The following is a 16,227-nucleotide window of genomic DNA, read 5'->3' on the forward strand; positions in this document are numbered from 1 at the left end:
ACAGCTGTGACCAGGTCAGAACTATATGACCCCAAACCCAACTTACCAGCTGTCACAGACAGAAGCCATGCTGTCCTCCCACCTCCCACCCGTGTCCATCACAGCTCTCCCACAAAGCCATTCAGCAAACCAGCATCAATACGTTTGCACCAAAGCCCGAGGACAGCCCAGGCTGCCAGTTTCTTGCTGTTTCCTGACTTTCCCATTACTTCTCTACGGACTGTAAGGAAATTGTTGCACTAATTATGCTGTTCACTTCCATCTCTAGTCAACAGGCTGCCAGTGACACATTTGGAAGTCTTCTCAGGAGATAAGAGAACAGAACCTCATTGTGAGAAGAAACGATCTGATTCCAGATATACTTTTCTTAAATGTTCTTGAAACAAGCTATTTTGGGGCTGGCATTTTCCGGTACAACTTTGGAATAGAAGCCACCTAAATTATAGGTGGAACATGTAACCATCTCTCCAGTTCTTCATCCCATCTTCCTGAGATTCCATTTCTGAGACAGTCACTGAGATCATCACTTCTTTCCCTTTTATGAAGTGAAAAAAATTAAGGTGACTTAGCTGCAGACGAGAAGCTGAGAAAAAAAAAATCACACAAGGCAAATTTAATTCCCAGCTTCACAGGCTCTGAAGGATGGGAAGACAAGTACTGCAGCATGAGTCCTTGCCTGGCACAGCCCTGCTCTGAATAGAAAGTTTCTATCTTGCCTCTCCTGAGACTCTGCTGAGCCCTCTGCATCCTTCCCCCTCTCTCGTCAGACTTGCAGCTAAGAAAGGTGTGCAAGCTAAGCGGTAAGAATATGAGGCAGCAATCCTTTGAACTGTGGTTCTCACCCAAGCCTTCAATGCACGTAAACGTATGATCAACAATCATTTGGTAAGTGAGCAGCCCCTCTGCGAGAAGACTGAACCAAGTAAGTGGAAGGAGGAGGAATTACGACCTAGTACGTTAGGAATAAGGAAATATGGCTCAAATCTGCTGCTCTGAAACTGTCCTGCAAGGACTCCATGGCCAAGTCACTTCATCTGATGGGGATGATTTGTCTGCAGCTCTGAGCTCTCCAGGACAAGGAGCTGTATGTCCTTTTGAACCCAAATAGCACAAGCACAGTGGGGCCCTGATCTTTCACTGCTCCTGTCATATAAATAATAAAAAAGCAGCACAGGGGAGACAAGACAGCTGCTGCATGGGTTGTTCTTCTGCTGTAGATAAATAAAGGGCTGTAGTCTCCAGAACTGTCAGTCTGACACCTTTCAACAGCAGGAAATGAAGGATTATTGCAGAGGGAAGAAATAAACAAACAAGCCCCCAAACAGACCACTTCTAACAGCTGCTCACTCATCTCAGGCATGGGCAGCACGTGCCCATAGCTCTGCACGTGGAAGGCATGGAAGCTGGCAGTTCTTTTATACATTTTGCATTTGTTCTGTTCTGCCCGAATGCCTGATATTATTATTTTTTTTTTTTTTAAGAAGAAATTGGCTGGGGAAATCTAGAGGTTAAGAGCTGCAATAAGAGGCAATTTTTTAAGCTTTGTCAGTTTTTGCTGCTTAATCAACTGGACATTGTCCCTTTGAATAAAAGATCCTGAATTCTCAGTGAGATGGCTGAAAGGTACCATGAAATCCCTGCGCACGTACCATATGGTGTAAATCTCCCTCACGGCAACGCTGCGCAGACCAGCACAGCTTGGGACCACACTGGGAAGTCTGGCCATTGTTCCTACAAGGGGAGGCCAAACTATGGCATGGCAGTCTGCTTCAGCCCACTTTACTGGGATACTGCGCAGCACGCAGCGTGATCACACTCATCCTTCAAGTGAATATGGAGCAGGTGGCTGAGCAGTTTCCTCGAGGCCAGTAATGGGAATTAGGATCTCATGGATCAGACCCAGCTAGGGCTCTAGGACCCCCATGTGGCACAGTATGCCTAGACCTCAGTGGAAAGACGTCTTAATTCCTGCTCTTTGCTGTCTCCTGCCAGGAGGGGGAGCCTGGCTCCTGCCTTCCGCTGCAGGGGCTCTGCTGCCTGGTTCCTTCTCCGCAGCCCGAGACCATGCTGTTGAGATTGTCCCCAAACAGTCCCCACGCCCACATTGGCTTTGCCAGTGCCTGTTGGATAGCGGACAAAGGCCCTAAAAGGAGGCAGCGGAAGATGGGAAGCTGGGAGGTGTTGCTGTGAGCAGTGGCTTGGGGAACACGAGGGGCAGGCACTTACCACCATGCGGTTGAGAGATACCCAGCAATCATCAGGGAAGTCCTGCAGCATAGGCACGAGGAACTGGAGGCAGCCATCCCAGTGACACAGCAGCAGCATCATCCCAATCAGGTTGACGATCCGCACAACTGCACTGGCCAGATCGTAGGTCATGTGGAAGATCTGCAGGGGACAACAGGGAGCAGATTAGATGGCAGCTCCCCAGCCAACCCAGCAAAATTAGATGCAGTATCAGGGTCAAGAGCCTTGCTAACGTAACAGGAAAGGCTGCATCAGCCTATCTCAGGTCAGTCACTGCATGCGAGCAGAACCAGCTGAAAAACAGATTAAAAAAACAAAATACAAAATTGTATTCACTCACCCCTCTTGCCCTTTGATTTCCGCCTTCAGTTTACATTGAAGGCTCCATAACTCCTCTCATAGAAGATATTGGTTGCAAATATTTCCAGAACATCAGCCACGCCTCAGAAATAAACTCCATCATTACATCTTTTTAACCGCAGTGACCTTCTTTGATTTCTGCTCCTGCTGAATACATGTGATGCACTGACTGATGGTAGAAGTTATCTTTGTACTGGATGTTGGATGCAGTCTCTGGAAGCATCAGATGCAAGAAAGAATGGCCCTCAACTCAGCAGAGGCTTCTAGAAGAGGTTTTGATGCAACTATTTTCTGCACCAGCTGCTGTATCACTTCCAGTCTGACACGGAGGAAAGGAAATGGTGCTTACATGAAGCGTAAGGAAAAGAAAAAATGGCAGAGCTATTAGGCAGCTCTTAGCAATGACACTCAGAAACCTGGGAAAAGGGAATGGCAACCAGAGCTCTGCAGCCAGTTCTGCAGTGCCAAGGTTGTCTATGGCCCTCTTGTGCATAGCACTAGTCATAAGCAAGACACACTGTGGAAACTGGGTGCTCCATCACCAAAGTCACATTTGCAGTCAAGAACTATTGGATGGACACTATTCTGGGGGATGTGTGCTGTGGATACTTTGTAAGTGCTTGGCTCCCTTATGCCCAGCTTTGTGGTGACAGCTAGACACACTGGGCATGCCAGTAAGTTCTGTTCTAAACTACATATCTGCCCAGGTATGGCTTTTCTTACCTTGTAGCATGCCACAGCGAGGAGAGGTTTCTGGAGAGCACGGTCACCCTATGTGACTCAGCACAGAGGCCACTTTTGGTCTCTCTTCCCATTAACACAGTTGATGAAGAGAGCATCTGGATACAGCCTTGAGGTTCCTGTCAAAAACTCAATGCAGGACAGGCTTTGCCATCTCTGCAGCATCCAGAGCGGATCAGCACAGCCATGGACTCAATGTAGCTGCTCTAAGCTGCAGAATCTGATGATTAATGCATGCCTCTATAGGAAAGAGCAGCCTCTCCAGTGAAAATGGATTGCAGGGACACACACAGAAGACAGCTTGGTCACCCACCACGAGGGAAATGCTCTCGCTTCAACATCACCCTGAAAACAGAGACCTCAACACACCTGACATCCTCTCCCCCACGGCAAAGCAGGGAAGGAGGGAGGCCTGACAGCCATGCCCCGTGATTTCCTGCCCTAAAGCTTTGCCTGGAGAAATGGCAATCACTGCTCCTCTCACACAGTGATGCTGCTGCTGCTGGAGGAGTGAAATACATGGACAGCTGTGTGTGAATGAAGCAGACAGACTCATGGCTGTCAGCTGGGTCATCTCCAGAGGCCTCTCCATGGTTTGAAAGCACTTGCAGCCTGGCTGCTTTGCATCTTAGCCCGCATCCTGGTGACACAGCATCTTAGTTGGATTTAACAGAAGGAAACAAAAAGCAGAGGAATGTGGGGAGTAAACAGGACTACTGTGAATCAGATGAGGCAGCACAGCCCAGCCCCATGCCCACATTTCCATCCTTACCTACACTGGTGACCAAAACTGCAGGGAGAAGCACACCAGCACTTCCTGAGAGCTGAAGAACTCCAGAGCCCCTGTGCAGAAAGGTGGGCACGTTCAATGGGCAGCTCAGCCGCCGAGAATCACCTCTGCAGGGGGAAGTGATTACTGGGGGGCTGCCTGTGCGTCAGGGAAGGATCTAATGCACGTGACCTGGCCACAGGCATTGCTATGTGACTGCGTGGCTAGGTCCATGAAACTGCTTGCTGCTCTTACAGGAGTGGTCTTTGCAGCCACTCACAGCAGCATGTACCTGCCATCCCTGCCAATTCCAGGGACCGGCCTCTGCTCCCACAGTGAGTCAGTTCAAGCAGCTAAGAAGGCAAAAACCTGGTGTTATGAAAGAAAGGAATAACGTTTGTCAGTTTCGCTCCCTAAATTGGCTCATCACTCTGTTGTCAGAGCTAGCTGTTCGATTTCAATGCTTGTTTCCACACCAGACATTAACACTTCTCTACTTAATCAAGATGCCATGAGGTTATATGCATTAGAAGCTGACGTGCTCAATCCTGACCAGGAGGGAGCCGCAGAAGAATGCTAGAATCAGAATGATGAATGTTGTGGATAACCGCTTCTAAACCCCATTATTTCCGCTGCATCCAAGGTGCAGCAGGAGTCCACAGTGTCACTTAGCATGAGAAAGGCCATTCTAATGATATTTCTGAGCTGAAAAGAAGAAAATATCCAAAATCCAGCATGAAAGGCTGTTCTAGGAAATCCGACTCTCAATGCTGACTCAATAGGTCAGTATGAAAGCTGAACACATAATTCATAAAGAATAATTCCTACTGGTTTCACCTTTTTTTTTTCCCCAATCACAGAAACGATCATTCTCATTTAGATAACCCAAAGTGAATCCAGCCTGAGTGACAGCCATAGGCTAGGCTTTTAATGAAGCCAGAGCAGCAGTTTGCAGATGGATCACCCAGCAGATCTTTTGTATTATCAGGGTTTTACTGTGCCAATGTCTTTTCCTCTCCAACCTATGCATGTTTTTCAGAGTTCCAGTCCTCCCGTGACCCAAGGAACTCCACCCAGGGACAAGGAGAGACCCTATCAGGTTTAGGAAATGTGTTTCTTCCATTAATATAAGTAACGAAGAGCCTGAAGAAATGGATGCTTTAGAGGAAATATAGATAGAAATGAAGCTTATTCTATTCTTGGAATCTATTCTGGTCAGGATAGGGCAACAAGCCTTTATTCTACTGCACACCTCTGAAAATCAGGCATCAATGAATGTGCTTTGCTTCTGCCATTAGGTCCTGTTCCCTCCTCTCAGGCACTAAAGGATGAATTCAGCTCACCTACTGCAGAACTCCAGATTGAAACACGCATCCTGAAGGCAAGACACCCAGTTTGCAGCACTTGTGGACCTGAGAAGGGGAAGCACTACACCTCAGAAGTCCTGCTCCTCTCTGCTACCTGTAAAGTAAGCTGGCTAATGAACTCCAGCTGCAAAGGTCTGAGCTGCAAGTGAGACAAATCCAATTTCAAATGTCAGTCTCGGGAGCTACCAGCTCATTCCCACTCCTTGAAATACATTTGCATTCACATGCAAAAGAAAAATAGGAAGCGCTCTTCCTGCATCACCCAGGAATAACTGTGTAGGGTGGAATGAACACCTTCCACTGAGAAGAAGTTCCTGCTGTAAAAGAGTCCCTGTATGGCAGAGAATTCTAAATCCAGAAGTGTGCTGGAGAAGGTCTTAGCCAGGGCTGCAGTGCAGTCTATAAGCAATCTACAGCTCCCCAGGGAAAGATGGGAGAAACATTCTAGAATAGCTGAACCAGGGGCAAAGAAACATGAGTGGTAATTGGTACTTCTCTGGTTTTCCTCATTAACACTCGGGGCTTTTTTATCCTCTCATAACATAACCCCAGCTGGGTCCCAGAGCATCACACCTACTTCCCTGGAACTGCTTGTGCTTTCCAGCTTTCAGCTGTTTGTGATTTGGGAAAAGGGAGGTGAGGAGGAGGAGAAGGAGGAAGCAAGGATTCAAGCCTAGAAGCACCTGCTTCCAAGGGCTTTTGCTGATAGAGCCAATAGTTCTGTTACTTGCTTATCCAAAATGAACCGTGGTTTTGGAATCCCTGCTGTAAAGGTGCTATGTGCTTCCAGCCATAGGGCCCCTTGCTAAAGGGACAGCTTGGGCAAAGTGGAAGGACCAAAACTTTCCTCAACAAAATCATCTCTAGGCTTCGTCTTGGAAATCTGGCTTCTACTGAACAAGCAACCTATCAGCATCCTAAGAGTATGTATCTGAAATCCTGTCAGCCCCAAATAACTGTGCAGCACTCCTCACTTGGCTCTGTAGCGCAATAGGACTCCTCTGTCCTGAGCATTTGAGCTGGAAGAAATCACTGACACCTTGGAGAGATGGGAATCTGGCTCTAGCAGTGAAACAAAGGCTTTGAGTCAAGTCAAAGTTCCACATTTGATTGTTGCATGTTGGCATATAGCTCGCTGTGGCTATCCAAACCAACAGTCAATAGAATTTCTTAGATCCTTGAAAGCAACGTTGCATCAGTGTGCCTGTCCGTTTCCAGACTGCAACTGCACGTCCCTGTTGGCTCTGCACATACTGGAGGTGCTGTGCCTGAAACAAAAGGGTTTTCCCGTGAGCCTGGGGACTGCCATACAGAGGCGTAGCAATGATTCTGCTTGGAGCCAGCGTGGCTGAGCTGGAGCTAGACACCCTGCCAGACACAGCTAGCAGCAGGCACCGTCACTCAGCTGAATGCTGGCTCTGCACAGAGCTGCCTTGCATCCACCAGGTTTTCAAACAGATTCTGCACCACAGGAGAGCAGTGAAACTGCTTGTTGCCCTTCACTACCTCTACAGGCAATATAGCAGGATTTCTGTAGCACTGCCTCCAAACTAAGAAAGCCTGCTGGTCCCAAGCCAGTTCCGGTGTCTGCAGCCACACCACAGATAATAGACAACTGTGATAAATCCCCTGTGGGTCATCAAGTACATGTGACACTGCTCCAGCTTCATGGAAAGCAAAGAATCTACACTTAATTTATGGCTTAAAAATCAAAAGACCTTAAAAAATCTCAAAAGAGAAGCAAAACAATATAATAGATTTTTCTGAGTACTCTAGGGGGCAGAGTTAATGTTGTTCTGTTGTGAGGAAATACACATTTCCACTCACACTGAAAAAGAGTCTTTATGGACTCTGTGGAAGCAAGCTGAGATGTCTTTTATTCTTCTTCTCTGCACTTGACTTCTGTAGGCAACAGAGGTGAAGATGTATTTTCCTCATAGAGGCTCTGAAGAGGCTTTGGGGAGCACAGACATGCAGATCCACTCTGGAAGGCTGGAGGGAGGAGGGAGCCAAACAACTCGTGGGGGGCACACAGAGCACTGCGCACACTGGAGCACTGAAGCACAGAAGTCACGGGCACATGCAAGGCACACACAGGGCCAGAGCCCTCAGAGGTCAGACACTGCTGAGGATATGCAAGAAACCAGAGCTGAGAGAGAAAGGGCAGCTCCTCAAGAATTTCAGCCTGTTGAGTAAATAAATACGTGCCATTGGGAAACACTATGTTTCAGCAAAGGAACACGGAAGACCTCAGGTACTGATGAGGAGAAATGCATCATCAACCCTTTTCCTTGCTCTTTCCTATCCCTCTCCAACTTTTTTATTCTTCCAGTGAAGCCACATTTAAGCTGTGCCAGAACATAAACTGATTGGAATGCCAAAGGCTTGTTGTCGAGTAACTTGACAGGCCACACGTTTTGCTCTGAATGATGAATAGAAGAAATGCTGTTCATGCTATATAGAGACAGAAACCTTCAATTTCTGAGGCAACCACTGCAAACACTGGACTGCTAAAAGTGGGCTTGGAAAGAAGGGAAAATTAAATAAGGGAATGCAACTGGCCTTATTTACAACCTCAGAGCATACTGAGAAGCAGAAGTCCCATACAAAGATCGGCTTTGGGTCAGACTGCGTTGGGCTGTGCTGATCACACATCTCACACATCACTGTGTTTGGCATAACGGCACAACTGTAAGGGAAGGAGAGAGCTTTGGGTTCCAGATTGTACTGGGACAGCGCTGAAAGCACCAGCCAGCACAGAGCAGATGGACTGGGGACGGGAAATCATCTGTGGTGCACAGCTACATCTGCAAGCAGCGTGCAGACTCAGGGATGTGCCTGACAGTTTGAGGTGGAGCGGGATTTGGTTTTGCCTGCTTTTTGCTGTGCCAGCAGGGAAAACTATAGCCAGAAGATCAAGTTTTAGATGAAGGCAAGAGTTTGAGGTTGATTCTCTTTTTATGCTTGCTCTGCACCAAATGACATAAGCAATGTCAGCGGAGATGCTGATGCTGCCTTGAGTCAGTGTGAGAGGAGAACTGGGCCCGTAACTCATTGGGTTTAATGCTCACAGGAGGAACTACTCGGAAGGGTGCCTGTCACAGGGCTGCCTGGAACAGCAGCGAGTTCGAGGGGAGTGCACTGAGTGCCAGGTGTTAGGAGAGATATCCAAGTCGATTTTACACTTTAAATAATAATCCTTTGTGCTGCCGAGGTAGTTTTCATCTGAAGGCCTCAAGGGGCCCAGCTGACATTAATCTAGTATGCTTCAGTATCTCCAGCGTATGTGTTACCTCCATTATTCTAGATGGGCAAAATTAGGCACGTAAAAGTGAAAAGCAACTTGCAAGGGAATATTCAAAGTTTTGGACCAAATCTGTGGACGCCAGTTGCTCTAACCACTGTCCACGGATTGCGGCCTCTAAGCAGAGCGAAGGAGGTGCTCTCAGAAACGGCCCCAGCAGCACAAAAGCAGGAGCAAGAAGTGGCCTCTGAGCAGCCTCATGCTGGTGAGGCTCTGCAAGAGCATGATGCACACCTGCAAGCCTCTACCTGCTCCCCAGCTGAATTAACTCCTCCCAGGAAGCTTGCTTCTGGCTACTGGAAGTGCTTCTCCAGTTATGAGACATGGGGCCATAGACGAGGAGCAGCAGAAAGCCCAAGCCAAAATTAAATAAAAACCTTTTCTCCTCAGAGACTTGTGTCTACTGGAAAATATTTACAGCAGAGAAAGGTGAAATAGCAGGACTAATTAGCACAGAGAAAGCTGGCATAAATGGCAGATGTTTATAGATATATATAAACCCCAAAGAGCCTGCCACCACCATGTGTTTTGCCTCCTGCACTCTCAGAGTGCACGCTGTCGTGACAGCAGCCCCCCTTCCCTCCCCATGCCACTGTTCTCAGCCTCGACTTTAATCTTCATCCTTTTAAGAACTTTTGTCACCACGGCAACATGACACAGACTTTTAAAAGTATTTTCTAGCGCAACTCAAAGGATTGTATTTCCTGTGTGGCTCTCTTTAAACCTCTAGGATAAAAACATTTAGAATTGGATTCTGCCCACACCGAACCAAGCTGTATGACTGCAATGGATGCCAGCTAGCAGTGACAGGAACCTCCAGCACGAAGGGACAAGAAGTAATGGCCTCAAGTTGCGCTAGGGGAGGTTCAGGCTGGATGCAAGGAAAGATTTCTTCTCAGAAAGAGTGGTGATGCATTGGAACGGGCTGCCCAGGGAGGTGGTGGAGTCACTGTCCTGGAGGTGTTCAAGAACCATGGAGCTGTGGCACTGAGGGATGTGTTTAGTGGGCATGGTGGGGACGGGCTGATGGTTGGACTGGATGATCTTAGAGGTCTTTCGAACTGATTCTATGCATCTATGATTCAGATCTCAGAGAACGTGTTCCCGAGCTGCAGTGAAGAACTGGGACCAGGACCTCTATGACTTTGGTATGTGCCCCTTCGCTTTTCAGCAGGGCTTATGTTCTCAGACACCTACAGCTCAGGATTTCAACAGCATTCACGTATCTCTTGATATAGTTAAATGTGTTCGGAGAAAAGGGGAAAAAAACCAAGCCCCAGAACTGTAAGTAGGTTAGGTGTCTCGCTCTCTGTGGGAATTAGATATCTTACCTGCCTAGGCGTTTTTTTAAATCTCTCATGGCTCTTATCTGCATCTTTGGGAATAGTAATTCTTCTGAGAGGCTAGCAATGAATCACTTTTGGAAATAGGTCACGGGCTTTTCTGAAGTTAAAAATGACCACAGTCATCATCCAAAAGGTCTGTCTAGCTTGGTAGCTATACATAGATACACCAAGGGAAAGAAATATCTGGGAAGGCTGAGGGAAAGGGAAGCATAAATACCTGAGAAGAAGACGAGACACGTGGCTGGTCTGAAAATGGGGCAAAGCCTGGCACAGCCTGAAAGCAGCATCAAGGAGGAGCACTGTGAGGTCTGTGACTGCTCGGAGTGTGATCCCTCAGCAAGTGGAGGTATTCAGCACTGGAAAGGGCCGCTGAGCAGCAGAGGAGGTGATCGATGGGTGACTCAGATGACAGAGGTGAGTCCAGGCTGCAGGCTCTGTCGGAAGGACCTCATTTGTGGCCTGATCAAAAATTCATTGAGCTAAGTGGGAAGACACCCCCTGAGTCCATTGAACTACCAGGCACAAAGCCAATTAAACCAGCTAGCATGGACAAGTAATGAGACAAAATAATGATGGGAATATTGACCACGTTCCACTATTACCTAGGTCAGCAACACTCCTCCCCTCAGAGCATGGGGCTATTTTCAGCCAGGAAGCTAAAATCTGCAGGAAACTGAAGAAACTGGTAAGAGAAAATGCTCTTTTTTTTCCCAAACAACGTGGAATACATTGCCGCAGGAATGCTTGAGGCCAGGAACTTGGCAGGATATTAAAAACATGCCTAAATAAATAAATGGCTGAATAGTAATAACTTTTAAAAAATGCTTTATACTCTTCAGGGCTTAACAAAATAGTGAGGAATAAATCTACCTGTGAGCAGATTATTGTAGAGCTGGTGTTTTAGAATTCATCACACGCTCCCTCCAAAGCATTTCATTGCTATTAAGAACAGGAGAGCGAAAATGAACTGGTCTGTCACAGTGCCTCTCCTTCTCCATTTACATACATGAAGGAGCCCAATCCAGAGCATTAAGGACTGTCAACAGCATTCGTAGCTGTAAACACACGAGAGAACATGGAAGAAAGAAAACCAGATCAAGAGATCCTTCAAATGACAAAGAAAATCGCCTTCTCAAAATTCAGATTGCCTGTGAAACAAGCACAGTTCATATTCTTAGAGTAAGCTGTCACAGAATGTATTAGCAGTGACCTTGGTTTTCATGCTCCTTTCCATCACACTTGAAGGTTTTTAGTCTAAGACTCAGAATAGAATTTAAAAAAAAACAAGATTGTCATTTACCACGCTGAGAGATTCCTACGATTGGCAGCTGGGATATACAAGAAACCCATCGGGTCCTGTGCAGTAAGTGCAAACTCTCTGAAGAATCAGAACTTCTGCAACTTATTCCTGATCCATCCAGCCCGTAGCTCCCCAGCTGGACTCGCTGTGGGACCCTACGGAGGCAGTCACAGAACTCAGGGCTGCAGCTCCAAGTGTTTTCACCCTGATCTCTTCTAGCTCTGTAGCTAGCATTTGTTTAGAGGATCAGGCTTTCTGCCGATGGAATGATGGCAAGCTCTTCTCCTCCCACTTTTAAAGAGAGCAGATAATGTAAATTTCAAATTGCTGCATCTGCCCGCTGAGGCTGCTGTTGTGTTCTGTTTGATTATATTTCTGTACAAAAATGTAATCTACTGCTGCTTGTAGCCCAGCTCCACCTGCCAGGCCGGCTCCCATTCTGCGGGGAGATGGAGCGCTTTCCACCTAACTCAATCCTCCCATTTAACTTGATTACAACCTCAGCAACCAAACCAACTTCCACCACCTCTGACTTTTTTATGCTGTTAGGGACTGCAACAGCCGTGAAAGGCAGCAGCCTGGCAGCCCTGGAGCCTGAAATAGTTTCCTGCACCACGAGCACAGAGCGTGAGCAGACACTGGAAGCTCCTCTGGCTGAAAACCCGGTGACGCTAGATGTGAACGGAGAGCAGAGTTCACAGGCTCAGGATGCTCAGCACAACGGCCTGGTCTTCAGATGGGCTGAGAGTTTGCCTGCAGTTTCCATTGAGCCACTTTGGGCACTTCCTTTTTCTTGCTAGTAATGTTTCATAGGCAGCAGGTGAAAAAAGGGGCAGCTGACACGGCAGTGAAATAATTCTTTGACTACAGCAGCGTACCAATGGACAACAGAGGGGTGCCAGGTCGCTGGGTAGGCTGGAGCATGGTCCTCAGTAGCACATATTTAAATTGTTTTGTTGGGATTGGTTTTATTTCTAAATTGCTTTGATGAAGGCTAGTCTGAACATTTCCAACAAGGATCTGAATCATCTTTTGGGGGAACTCGGCAGTTTGCAGGCCGAGAGCCAAGACACTTCACTGCACAGACTGACGGGAGTTTATTTGCACACAGTGTCACACGTTGCATCCTGCCCAAGACAAGTAGCAGGAGAGACAAATGCCCTCCCACTCTTTTAGAATAATAATAGCATTATAACCTTTTCGGGACTGCAATGTGCACCTTAGAGAAGACATCTCTTAAAAGAACAGCGCAGTGAAAAGAACTCCTTGAGTGCTACACCTAAGAAAACCTGTGCTCTTCTGTAAGCTTCCCAGAGCAGAGGGTGAGGTGTGGGAAGCAGGAGGAAGAGGAGCTGCAGGAGGCAGTGCAGCCACCATCTCAGTGCAAGCAGGCTGCGCTGCTGCGGGGAGGAGAGGGAAAAGGGGGAAGTGGCTGGGTGCATTTTGTCACTTGCTTCGTGGATTTGGAGCAGAGATAGCTGATGGTTTTCTTCTTTAACCAACAAGCAGTAGATTATATTCACGAAAATATGACAGCATCCTGCTGTGGTTATATATAGACACTTTGGATGATTATAGAACAAAGTTCTTCAAGTCAGAACAAAGATGCTTAAAAGCAGTATTTAAACACTACCTAAAACGTTCCTAACCCTTCATTAACACATGCTGGGCAGGAACACAGTCCCCAAAGGCTGCCATTTTAATTAGGAATGCACCAGGAAATGGTGCCTGATGACAGGTATCAAGGCAAAAATACCCAGAGCTGCAGCCAGGGGCAAGGAGGAGATCTGCACGGCTCCGTTAGGGGTATCACATCATATCATCCTATCATACTAAGAGTAGTAATAATAACAGTTTGACAGGGGTGTTGTACATTCAAGTGAAACACGAGGGTGTCATAAGAACGTGCTGCTGTCCCTGCATTCTGGGTCTGAGGTCTGGAGCTACAGCACCCAGCTCACAACGCAGCATACTGCACAGGGCGTTTCTGCCTTAGAGGTAAACCTTCCAACTTTGACTCCCAGGTAGTAGCAATTGCTTTTCAAAGGCTGCACCCTTTCATAGGCAGGTTTTTATCCCTTCTCCCCGAAGAGACATTTGGTACTAGGTCCCTGTCTGTCGCTGCTGAAATGGACGCAGATACCACTAAGGCACTGCAGGAGGTTCACACAAATAGCAAAGTCCTAATTAACCCTCTTCTTCATGTTGCATTGTGTGAGCAGAAAGTATTTAATTGGTATTTCTCTCCAAAAGGCACTCTCCGTGATTGAATTACTGAAACAAAGCTACCTGCTCTGGCCCACGCGCCGCTCATTTCCTTCAGAAATGGCTTTGCTACTACATCTACTCAAATTTTCCTTTCAGCCCCGACGGGAAGATGCCCCACCTCCCCTTCCTGATTCACTCCTCTCCTGGCCTGCGAGCCTGGCTTCCTTCCCACAAAGAATAATCCCACTAGGTTCGCTTGAAACCACATGAACAGAACAAGGTCAAACCACATCCGACGTTGATTCCGAGTGCTCCAGAAGTGCTCCTTGGCAGCAACCAGAATCAGTCAGTTCAGAAAATGGCACAAGAAACATCAGGCAGAGGGGAGATAACCAATTCTTACCTGAATGTGTGATAGTGAGAGATTGATTTAAACTTGGAAGCAGGAGTGTTTTTTAACCTTCTGAAGCTCTTGCCTACCTTTTAACTCTGTTATTCGTATAGCCCACATAGACATCCAAGCTGCCCTTGAATTATGTTGTCTGTGGAAGAAGCTCCAATGTCTGAATGCGTGCTGTCTGAAAGAGTATTTCCTTGAATTCACTTGGGATTTTCTGCCTTTTCAATTTCATTGACTGCTCCATATCCTTGTTGTGTACGGCAGGCATATATATGGCCCTCGTCTTTTTCCAGCCCACTTACTACTCTACAGGCTTTTACTTCTCATCTCTCCCCCTTAAAGAATTTCAAACTTCAGATTTATTCCAAGTTGTTCTCAATCATTCTCATCAGCCTTCTCTGAATTCCCTTTACTCCTACAGTGCAGAGGTAGCCCAAGCAGCTAAAACTGGGATATTTTCATCCCCGGTTATCCTATCATGGTGATTTACATCCTTTTTTAATGCTTATCTCCACCCTGTGCTCCTACAATCCCTGTTCTGCTCTTTGGTCACCTCCAGCAGAGGCAGTAAGAAATGATTCAGAAGATTCTTCTACAAAGGAGCAATACTAGGAAGCAGGAATGGAGCTGCCTTAGCATTCATACTCTCCTCCTCACTCTGCTTGGCTTCTTGCTTAGTTTGGAAAGAAAGCGAGTCTTTTGGGAATTCACTTCACAACTTGCTCAATTCGACCTCTCCTGCCTTGCCCTCCATAGTCTGGATCATTCTTCATCTTCTGCTGCCTTGTCTGATTTAATGACACCTTGTTGCTGTGAAAGCCCCCAGTGCAGCAGCAGGAAAATTCACCCCCATCAGCGTTAAGAAGAAATGAGCAGAAGAGATGATGGTGGCGGCACTGAGAAATCACCAGGGGAAATGAAGTACATAAAAATGACAGCATTGATCATTCTTTACAATCCCCTAGCAGCTCACTGCATGCTGCCGCACCCGAGCCTCCCTTGTCAATACCACTGAATATTTATTCAGTCAGATTAACTCGGGGGTACAATCTGCTTTACCTGTGTAACTGTTTGGGCTTTACAGGGGCTGTGTCTACGCTGGCTGTGTCTACACCGGCTACAGACTATGTAGACAGAGGCTATACCTACAGTGGAAAGTGAGAATGGGCTCCAAGCAAGCGCTAGGTATGCAGAGGTATGGCGGCTGCATCTAGATGTAGCATGGGTTCAAAGCTCAGCGGTGAATTTAGGTGGGCTGAGTGTCTCAGGGGATCTGCTCCTGGACAGCGTTCAACCTCTGTCCCGCTCAATCTGTCCAGACCAAACGAATGAGGGCTGTGCAAAAGGGCTGAAAATACTCAGGCCATCTGCCTTGGGAGAAGACTAAGGTGTGGCCTGAGTCTGGGTGCACGCTTACATGGCAGTGCTAGACAAGCTGGGACTCAAAATGTGGCTCAGACTCATACTGAAGTGACTGCAGGAATGCAGAAAGGCTGGGCATTGCCTTTTCTGCCACCAAAAAGAGTGGTAACATAGTAGCACCTCAACACAGGACTGGACTTCTGCCCTACAGAGCCACGCTGTAAGAAGGGTAGGGATGGGACCAGTGCTGTGCTTCAGTGCTTTGCATTCACTGTAATGAGTGTCTTTACATGAGCACTTCTAACCTAAGGCAGAATTATTATTAAGTGTCAGCAGTGATTATAAATGAAGCTGGATCCCTGACCCCGCAAAGCTTTGGCAAAGCCAGAAATGTGAATCAGGACACGAGCATGTCAGATAGAGGATGCAGATAGAAGGAGCAGCTGTGACATACAGGATCAGGGCAGTAGGCACATTCTTCCCAAACAATGTCAAAGGTACTGAATTCAGCAAGCTTTAGCACTAGGACTAAGTTATTCTTTGTTTTAAATAATACCATTACTTATTTTCTTTGTGTTTATGGTACTCTTCCTCCACAAAGCAAATAGAGAGTTAAGCTGCAGCCAAGGAATTCTGCTAGAGCAGTATGTGGTAAGAAAGGCTCTTTCAAAGCCTCAGAAAGACGAGGTAAAACAGCATGGGATGAAGCAAAGGCAGAGCACCAAACTTGAGCCTCTTCAGATTTCAAAGCTGGAACGGGAGAACCCAGACATGAGCCTACTCCATTAGTTTAGGACTTAGTATGAATTCAAAACTATGGGAT

The 16,227-nt window shown here is 47.0% G+C and overlaps 1 protein-coding gene across 6 annotated transcripts in view; it reads right to left on the reverse strand.

The window, feature by feature from the left end:
• HCN4 (hyperpolarization activated cyclic nucleotide gated potassium channel 4) overlaps positions 1–16,227 on the reverse strand; it is a 164,673-nt gene that overhangs the window by 38,148 nt on the left and 110,298 nt on the right. For all 6 annotated transcript variants that reach the window (XM_021407853.1, XM_021407851.1, XM_021407852.1 and 3 more), the window contains one exon: positions 2,227–2,388. In XM_021407853.1, the coding sequence (XP_021263528.1) occupies positions 2,227–2,388 (162 nt within the window). The remainder of the gene's footprint in view (positions 1–2,226; positions 2,389–16,227) is intronic.

Source organism: Numida meleagris, chromosome 9, assembly GCF_002078875.1.
Source record: "Numida meleagris isolate 19003 breed g44 Domestic line chromosome 9, NumMel1.0, whole genome shotgun sequence".
In the NCBI taxonomy this organism is placed as follows: domain Eukaryota; kingdom Metazoa; phylum Chordata; class Aves; order Galliformes; family Numididae; genus Numida; species Numida meleagris.